Source organism: Anoplolepis gracilipes, chromosome 6, assembly GCF_047496725.1.
Source record: "Anoplolepis gracilipes chromosome 6, ASM4749672v1, whole genome shotgun sequence".
Taxonomy (NCBI): Eukaryota; Metazoa; Arthropoda; class Insecta; order Hymenoptera; family Formicidae; genus Anoplolepis; species Anoplolepis gracilipes.
In genome coordinates this window covers 15,962,501-15,972,672 of record NC_132975.1, presented here as the reverse complement: position 1 = coordinate 15,972,672, position 10,172 = coordinate 15,962,501, and the positions used below count along the sequence as shown (strand labels likewise).

At 43.0% G+C, this 10,172-nt stretch overlaps 1 protein-coding gene across 1 annotated transcript in view; it reads left to right on the top strand.

Moving 5' to 3' along the window:
* Positions 1-808: 808 nt before the first annotated feature.
* Positions 809-10,172, top strand: part of Trx (histone lysine N-methyltransferase trithorax) — a 16,841-nt gene continuing 7,477 nt past the window's right edge. The window contains 8 exon segments of the mRNA XM_072894469.1: positions 809-1,253; positions 2,176-3,649; positions 3,830-4,396; positions 4,554-4,993; positions 5,545-5,706; positions 5,830-6,225; positions 6,359-7,174; positions 7,177-10,172. The exon segment at positions 7,177-10,172 is cut by the window's right edge and continues 3,219 nt beyond it. Of these exon segments, the coding sequence (XP_072750570.1) occupies positions 1,089-1,253; positions 2,176-3,649; positions 3,830-4,396; positions 4,554-4,993; positions 5,545-5,706; positions 5,830-6,225; positions 6,359-7,174; positions 7,177-10,172 (7,016 nt within the window). The 5' untranslated portion in view covers positions 809-1,088.

Here is a 10,172-nt window from a genome sequence, read left to right as displayed (position 1 = left end):
GTCCGATTCTTTCATTTCATGCAAAAACGTGTCGAATGAGTATAATTTCCTCGATATTTGATGTGCTGTAGCTAAACTGAATAATTAATAGCGATTCCGCGCTTTATATATATATATATATATATATATATATGTATGTATACATGTGTATAATCTCAAGGTGTGAAAGAGAATTTATAATTTTTAATATCTGCAGAAGCGAAAGAAATACCTATCCTTTACGGCCAATTGCCGCGTTTCCATTGACACGAAGAAACATATGTAAAAGAGCGAAAAGTAATTTTTGCAATTGATAGAAATTTTGAACCGAATCTCTTACACGTTACACACACACACACACACACACACACTTGAAATTTCGATTCCGCCCCTCTTCACACGACCGTGTCTTACGATTATGCCGAAATGCAGAATGCAGATTCGTCAATGAGCGAAAGAGGCGATGAAAACGCGCGAACGTCGGCATGTAGATGGATAGGTAGGTAGGTAGGTAGGTAGGTAGGTAGGTAGGTAGGTAGGTACGTACGTACGTACGTACGTACAGATCGTGTAACGACGTAGCCTGCCTTGGTAGCTCAGGCTCTCTGTTTGACAAGTACGCGCGTATTTTGGCGGCCGTGGCCGAGCGAGACCGAGCGCGCCCGACATTAACCGAACGTCGAACGCCGAACGTCGAGCAACCAGCAGCTGGAGAGGGACGAGGGACTAGACTAGCTAGAGAGAGGGAGAGAGACAGACAGAGACCGACAACCGAACCGACACGGCGCACGACGCACGGCGCACGGCGCACGGCTCACGGCGGCCTCCATCCGCCATCCTCCGTCCTCCATGTGCGTGTGCTGCGCGCGCGCCCTGTATGCGCTGTGTATAGGCCAAATAACGCCGTGTATGCGTCGGTCGTGTATGCGCCGTGTATGCGCCGTGTATGCGCCGTGTATGCGCGCGTATGTCAGAGTCGGAGAGCGTACGTCGGTATTATAGTGTACGCGAGAGAGTCGGTGCACCTCTCGGCCGTGGGCACGAATCACCAGTAAAATGGAAGCGGAATTTCGCTCCGAGGTTGAGGTTTGCCGTTGAAAACAGTGAACATGGGAAGGTCCAAGTTTCCCGGGAAGCCGCCAAAGACGGCCACCAGGAAACGGATCAAGGTGCTCGGCCAGCTTAAGGCAGCGCAAAACGATCCGGTAACTGTCGCCGAGAACATCTACTACGGACTTTCCCTGTTCAACGAAACATTCGGTGACAACGACAAGGTGAGGGGACAAAAAAAATTGACGCGTCGAGGCTACACGCTACACCGTGTCGTGTCCGTCGTCCTTGTCGTTATTAGCGTCGCCGAGTACCGAGGTCGTTTGTGATCGAGATCGACAGCGTAGCGTCGCGAACAACGTAGCGTAGACCCTGTGCACTCCGGCAGGTATAACCAACTTTGTTCGCCACCCGCGAACGAGCAAGTCGCGTCGAAAACACATACATTACGGTGAATCTTTGATATCGCGATGGTCGCGATGATCGCGAGAATCGTGAGAATCGCGAGCGACGAGTTTCGACGATATCGCTCAGCGCGCGAGTTAACCTATCAAAGCAGTCAGTGCGGCGGGGGCGGGGGCGGGGGCGGGGGCGGGAGCCGATCGCCGTCGCGGTCGCGGAACGGCAGGTGCACGACGTGGGCATATTTGTCTCTGTGATAAATGATTTACTTCTCACTTTGGCATTGTCTCCCTTGTTCACGAGTAGATTTATACAGATACAGATTTCTAAATGTGCATCCATTGTAATTTCTTGTGCTTTCATACAGATTATATTAGTTGGTGAATGTATTTTTAGCAAATTTTCTTGCATCATAATTTTTTTCATTTTTCAAGAGAACGTGGAATTAAAGAATGTTACGTGTCCACAATTGTCAATTGAGAGTGAGATTTTACAGCGAGAAAATTGTGTACATATATGTGTAGATAAAGATGTAACTCAAGACTCATTTGTTTACCTGCTCTATGATGCAAGTTTATTAAATCTCTCTTGCACAGATTTAACATTTGTACAAAGAGAGAGAGAGAGAGAGAGAGAGAGAGAGAGAGAGAGAGAGAGAGAGAGAGAGAGAGAGAGAAAGAGATATAAATAATTGTTAATTATAGTCTGCCATTTTTAATGTAAACAATTTTTCTTTATTTTCAGGAACATCCACCGTTCCACGGATTTAGCATTAAAGAGGCTAATCTTTCTGCGTCTTATATAAAAACACAGCAACACAATGCAGAAAAAACCACGGATAAATTATCCTCTATTACAGTCAAAAATCTTGCTTCACAGTCAAACGCAAAAAAGAACATTATCGATGTTAAAAATTCTCCCACAAATATTGAAAACAGTAAGGAGAAGAAGCCTGCCGATACAAATTCAATATCGCCTCAAGACTGTGCAAAAACAGTTACAACGACAGTTTCAAACTTGAATGCTAAAGATACTCCAAAAATACCGAGAGCTAAAAATCGCAAAAATTGCAAAAATATCAAGTTTAACAATTATTTGGCAAATCCAGTGTTAAAATCAGTGAACAACATTCTGGATCAGCATCAAAGAACCAGACAATTGCGTAATAGTACGGTGAAAAGATTGCTTCAAAGGGCAAAATCCAATGGAAGTAACACGAATAAAGCGCGCAATTTGGTGTTGCACTCTGGAGAAAAGTCCAGTACGATAAGGAAATTTGTTTTACCCGTTCGCAGCGTGCACTCGTCGAGGGTTATAAAACCGAATAAGAGGTTTATCGAAGAACTGGAAGAGATTTCTGCCACGGAGCACAGCGAGAATGAAATTGGTACGCATGTAAAAAAGGTTAAATTAAATTTGGATAAGTTCAGCAATCGGGAATCAAAAGTGAAAGGGGATGTTGTTAATAAGACGTGTACAAAATTTAAAGATAAAGAAGCGAGAAATAAGGCGAAAAAAGTGATTGAGAGCGTAGATGCCTTCGACGTTGAGATTGTATCTCAGCGAGTGAAAAGTACGGACAAGTCGGCGAGTTCTGTTCAAAACGCACAAATATCAAAAACTACTCATAGAGAAGTAAAGAAATCCCATACTATATCGTATAAGAATAAAATATCAAATATAAATCACGATACAACCGCGAACTTTGATAATAATCAGGAATGTTTACAAAACTCGAGCAGAGCGGCGCAAACTACGAAATCAGCAGTTCCCAGAAATCAGAAACAGATTTCTATTCCTACAAAAGTTCTTCCCGATTCTAATGTTCCAAACTTTGAGTCTTCCAGGGTTCAAACGAGATCAGGAACTCAAAATGAGATAGCGAGCGATTTAAATAATCCAGTCGGCTTCGAAAGTGCTACAGGATTATCGGAAGTGATTGACTGTGCGAAAATCGAGGATCAGCCTGAAAATAGTAATAAGACTGTGGTTAACGCGTTGAATAATTTTGAAACGGAAAGTAATTTATCCGAAAGTGAGAACGAGCACAGTAATCATTCGGATAGCGAGCAATCTGAATTCAGTGGAATCAAACTCAACAGTGGAAAAGTAATATTGAGAAAAGCAAGATTGAAATTGGATAATAAATGCTTTACTGGAACAGAAGGACCATTTTCAACGTCGAGCACCAATACCGTGGGTGGAAGCACTAATTTAGGTATATATATATATATATATATATATATATATATATTGTATTTTTTTGCTTTGTCTCTGACAAATTTGAAGTTGTATTTATATTTATTATATTTATATATCTCGGGGAACGCGTATTATATTTCTAGATAGGTAGTCTCTATTATCTCTAATTATAATTGTTTCATTTTCAATGTTTTAGGATTAACAGGAACTATAAAATGCGGTGTTTGTGGCGCGGTGCGATTTTATCGATTCGTCAAACAGGCACGCAAGTTTGGTATTCACAGTTGCGAATCTTGCCGCAAGTTTATAAGCAAGATGATCAAGCGTCAAGCTTGCGCTAAATCCTCAAATAATGTTCTTCCTATTCTTCAGTGTCATAAAGGTGACGGTCTATGTTTAGTCCCGCCGGTTGTGAGGAGTCAGCAATGGAACATGAGATGCGTTTATAAAGCGAGATGTCCGGCGTGTTGGTTGAAAATGTGTTTGAAATGTTACAACATTCCACCTGTATTGAGGACAGGTTTAAACGCCTTGTTACCACCATTAATGAAAGATCCTTTAAGTATTTCCTTGCCGCTCGGTCAAGACGAGGATGGTCAAGGACAAAAGTTGGGTTCCCAGTGTAAACTCAGTTGGCCCTCGGAAGACAGCTTGGAAAGAAATTTGTTCAAGTCTGCAATGGGTTGGAAGAATTTTGAAATCGGACAGAATGAGATGAATTATCAAAGTCCCAGAGGTTTTCTCTATACAAAAATAGACAAATGTAAGATGATACCATTATATAGTTTGTATTATACATATATCTTTTTTTCTTTTTTCTTTTTTCTTTTTTCTTTTTTCTTTTTTTTTCACATACTTAAAAAATGTTTTATATATTATTTGAATTTATGTAATAGTAATATATGTATTTTTTTTTACAGTTGATTCCTCGATGAGTATATCGCCGAATAAAAAACGAAGAAAAAATAATAGGATTAAAGTGAGAAGGAAAATTAAGAGTCCAGTGCTCGCTTCTTCCAATTCTACCAATAGCCAGTATCCGCAGCCTCTTAGACAAAGGGTCGATTTAAAGGGACCGAGAGTGAAGCATGTTTGTCGAAGCGCCAGTGTCGCTCTTGGGCAACCTATTGCAACTTTTCCAACTGCAGATGCAAAAGAGGATAGCGAACATGGCAAAAACATTCCAAAACCAACAAAAGAGCCAGAGAGAATGGAAAAGAGAGACGACGTGATGAAAGAGAAGGAAATGCATAAGCAAAATGAAGATAACATTTTAAATCTTAACATTAATGTTACGCAACAATCTCATCCAAGAAAAGGGAAACCACAACAGAGTGTATCAACATCGCATTTTTCAGTGGTAAATGAGAGATATTCCTTTAGCCATATGACGTGTGTGTGTGTGTGTGTGTGTGTGCGTGCGTGCGTGCGTGCGTGCGTGCGTGCGTGCGTGCGTGCGTGCGTGCGTGCGTGCGTGCGTGCGTGCGTGCGTGCGTGCGTGCGTGCGTGCGTGCGTGTGTGTGTGTGTGTGTGTGTGTGTTACACACACACACACACACACATATATATATATATATATATATGCAGATGTGTTTTCCAACGAATTATTTTGTTTGTTAATCAAATTAATTAGAGGTTTGATATATCGGTGCATTTTCATATAATTTTATATAATCTTTAAAAGAATATTTATTCACACTAAATTATTAGCTGTTATAAGCTGAAGCTTGTTTAACTTCATTTCTACATGTATGACTTTGTATAAATTATCTGTTTGATTTTTTTTATTTATTTATTTACGATTAAATATAAAGTTTATTATGACATACAAGTGAGTGATATCCAAATTTGAATTCTGCGAAATTATAATGGTTTTAATTTATAATGTAAACAATACAATAATTATTGCAGATGTCTAAGGCAGCTACAGATACCTTATATACAATTTCCATAGATTTCTGGGAACAGTACGATCCTTCAGAAGTCGGAGCGAAGGGATTTGCCCTTATTGGTTCTGAATTGTTTCACATACCTGCCATTTGTTATCTATGCGGGAGCGCCGGTAAAGAGCCGGTAAATAAATAATATCGATTGATCATAATAATAGACAAATAATTGATGTGTAATAACTATAAGTAACGGTACACTTTATATATATATATATAAACATCTATCTATATAAGCATTTTTTTGCAGCTAATTCACTGTCAGTGCTGTTGCGAGCCATACCACGCTTTCTGTTTGGAACCCAGTGAATGGAATGCTTGCGCGCAGCCAAACTGGTGTTGTCCCCGGTGTACAATATGTCAATCCTGCCTTCTCAGATCCGGTCCGAAATTATCCTGCATTCGTTGTCGTCAGTCGTTTCACCATTCATGTTTGTCCAAGTCCGGCGTCAGCTCGAGATTGTACAGTCCTGATCGACCCTACATTTGTCAGAGTTGTATCAAGTGCAAGAGCTGTGGTAGCGAAGGCGTCAACGTTCACGTAGGCAATTTACCTCTGTGCTCCATGTGCTTTAAATTAAGGCAGCAAGGCAATTATTGTCCTTTATGTCAAAGGTGTTACAACGAAAATGATTTCGACACAAAGGTAAAATACAATATAAATACAAATATGTCTTTTATTTTTAACAATAAGATTGTACATGTCTCCAATTTGCATATTGTGATTGTACGAGGTTTTTTTTTTTTTTTTTTTTTTTTTTATTTTTTTTTTTTCTTAGATGATGGAGTGCAGCGAGTGTTCTTGCTGGGTACATGCTCGTTGCGAAGGCCTTTCTGATGAACGTTACCAGATACTTAGTTACTTACCCGATTCGATCGAGTTTACGTGCAGCCAATGCTGCTCTAACGTGAACTCCGTCTGGAGGAATGCCATAGAAGCTGAACTGAAGGCAGGTTTTATCAATGTCATAAAATCTCTAAGTAAAAATCGTAAGATTTGCATGGCTCTCAAGTGGAGTCCCAGAAAGGAATGTCTGTGCAGACCTGTTTCAAGCGCGAGGGGTCTCGAGTTTCCCGGGGATGATAAGAGCGAGACAAAAGAAAACGAGGAGTCAGAAGAATGCAAATCTACGGATACCGACTCGAGCTCGAATATCAATTATAGAGACATTATAAAGTCCGATGTAAAGGAACATTCGATAGACGGTTCCGGTAGAAGAGGTTTACGACGGTTGCGACAAAAATTTCATCTGAGAGAATGCACAGTTAGAGTGAAAAATTGTGTTCCGAAAGATTTGCAAGATATCGAGAGAAAGGATTGGATGAATCAGGAATCGTTAATCTCCTCGAACGTTATGGAATGCCGCTGCTCTGAGCAGCAGATCATCGCAAGACCTTCACCCACTTTGATGTCGATAAAACAAAGGGTAAACAATAACGAGTACAAATCACTGTCGCAATTTCACTGCGATATGGAGCGCTTGATCAATCGCGTTGGCTCAACGGATCTAATGGAGATTTATCGCGAAATTTTGCAAGAGATATTTCCTTGGTTTACTCCGAAAAATTTCAAAAGCAACGACGATAAGGACGGTACATTAACACCTCCAAGGAAATTATTAGCAAAGATTACGCTGCTCCTTTGACGACGAGATTCGAGGATTCTATTCTGGAAGTGTGGAAGGAGGAAGTGACAAAAGCACCAAAAGTGATCACCGCGAAAGCGACGAATCTGTATAATATTCACGTCGAAGACATAAGATCGTGTTGTTTGTGCAAGGGCTTGAGCGACGGACAGGAGACGAAGGAGGGAAGATTGTTTTATTGCGGACAAAACGAATGGGTGCACGCAAATTGTGCTCTATGGTCGAACGAGGTGTTCGAGGAGATCGACGGTTCATTGCAGAACGTTCACAGCGCCATTTCGAGAGGCCGTTTGATCCGTTGCACAGAATGCGGCAAGAAAGGCGCGAGTATCGGATGTTGCGCGAAGAACTGTAGCAGTATCTTTCACTTTCCGTGCGCGAGAAATATCGGACTCGCTTTCAACGACGACAAAACAGTATTCTGCGTTTCGCATTCGATTAATCTTGCTCGCAAGTTACTGCAAAACGAGAACGAATTTAGTTTGAAGCGGCCGATATACGTGGAATTGGATCGTAAGAAGAAAAAGTACGTGGAACCAAATAAGGTTAAGGTAATGATCGGCTCTCTAATGATCGACTGTCTGGGGACCATCGTTCCCGAATTGTCCGATACGACTGAGAAGATAATACCATGCGACTATAAATGCTCCAGGCTCTATTGGTCCACGGTAAATCCTTACAAGATTGTAAGGTATTACATCAGAACTTACGTGCAGGTACATATACCAGATATTACATCCGATATGGAAAATAACATCACTATTGATCATACCAAGGAACGAGAAAAGGAACGAGTTTCGGCGGACGCGCAGAGGGTTGACTATTTGGCCGTTAAACAGACCCTAGACACCCTCATCGATACCATATGCAGCAAAGAAGTTGACGAGAATTTTGCGGAACAAAGCAACACGGATCTTTTACCGCCGGAACTGAAGGAAGCTATATTTGAGGATTTACCGCACGATTTATTGGATGGAATCTCTATGCAGGACATTTTCCCAAAAATGTCGTACGAGGATTTTTTAGCTATGGACTTGAAGAGTGACGGTACCTTTACCGCTGATCTATTTAAAGACGATATGTTACCGTCAGAGATTGAAGAGACGATAAAACAGCCGGAGAGCAAGATCTCCAAGATGGATCCGTCTTTGCTGGAACTGGGAACGCACAACGATCTCTGGGTACGATTGGAGGCGAAGACCGCGGTTCAAGATCTCGTAGACGATCTATTCAACTCGAAGAGTCAGAAACGCGGCGGTAGAGAACTAAAACGATCGAAATCAGAAGTGATGTCGAATAATCCGCTGATCGTTGGCGGCCAACGGCATCATCATCATCATCAACGCTCTTGCAGCCTTACTTGGAGTTGTAAACTAGATAACACCTATGGTCCTAGCATAAAGAGACGAAAGTTACCCCGAAACCAATCGAGCACTAAACCAAGCGAAACAGGCCTTATTGTACTAGATGCTCAAAATGAACGCACATCCATGTTTCACGAGCTGAGGATTCCGGAGAGCATCATGGTCGCCGTAGGAAGAGGGAATACGCCCAGCATATTATCCGAATCCGTGCGTGAGTTTAAGTACTGCATTGAAGATTCCGCTGGACTGAATCGCCGCGTCGTGCCAACTAGAGACGAAGGAGCAAAGGAGCACAAGAGACTGTTTTGGCATTCGAGAGCGCAGCAACCACGAATAGTGCAGGTCGATGGATCGGTTGATGCCAATAGTAGCGCTAGCGAGTGCAGTTCGCCGGAATATGGCGAAAACGCGGAGGAAGGAAAAAACGTGGGTATGAATCACATGCCGATATCTGAATCGATCCCGCAATTAGACGGCATCAACGACGACGACGAGCACACGTCCGAGGGTGAATCGAACGTGGAGAAGGATCTCGACTTGTACACACGGTCTGCAAATTTTTTACATTCGAAACATATTCTCGGCTTTATTAGGTCGCATGTCTCGAATAATGTCGGTGACAAGTTACAGAAGAGCGGCACGAGGAGCGGCAGCGCCTATGATAACAATCATATGGTTACTTCCAACAGATGCTGCGGCACTTTACAATACGGCAGCGAGACGGCAGCAGCAGCACTTAAGGAGAAGAATCTCAAGTTGAACTTGCAAATTCCTCAAGTGGACGGCGCGGGCGACATCTCTAGCGACGACGAGACATGCTGCGTCTCGTCGCAGCATTTCTCTGCGACGAGAATGATTCATACTCCGTACGAATCGCCGCCATTCGAGCACCATGTCGATCGACCTGTCACCTGCAAAAGATGCTGCTGCACGTATCGCACTCAAGATAGCTACAACCGACATTTAACCAACTGCGACATTGTCATCACCAGCGATAGCGATTCGGAGACGATGGACAACAAGCTGGCGTCGCCAGAATCGAGATTCTCGCCGAACGTGGGTTCGCCGCAGTTTATCACGCTCTCGCCGTCCGAGGGTCACGCTCTGACGACTGATTATACAGACATTCAGGCGACGTCACCCATCGAGGCATCTGTGCCATCGCCTCATCCGAGCATCCAAATCGAACCGATCGCTCAGGCGATCATTACGCCACAGATCCATACGGCGCACGCCACGGTCGAGACCGTGCATCAGACAGTATTAACGTCCAACGACGTGATTGTACAGACCCAGTACACTCGCAGGACTACCACTCTGCCGAATGCAACAGTATTACCTCCTCAGGAAAGCACAGTGCAAATAACGGAGATCACGGATCCACCGTCTGTCTCTAATGATTCCAACATTACGACGCACGGTATGGTGAACACGCCAATGAGTTCGCCAGACAGCACGAGTTCGCAGACTGTCCCCAGTCCGGAAATGTCGTCGTTCAACTTGTCGTCTACGACCGTCCAGACTGCTCACGAATCCGCACAGGCAAACGCGCAAGCAATTTCTCGAGCTTCCTCCAAATCGAA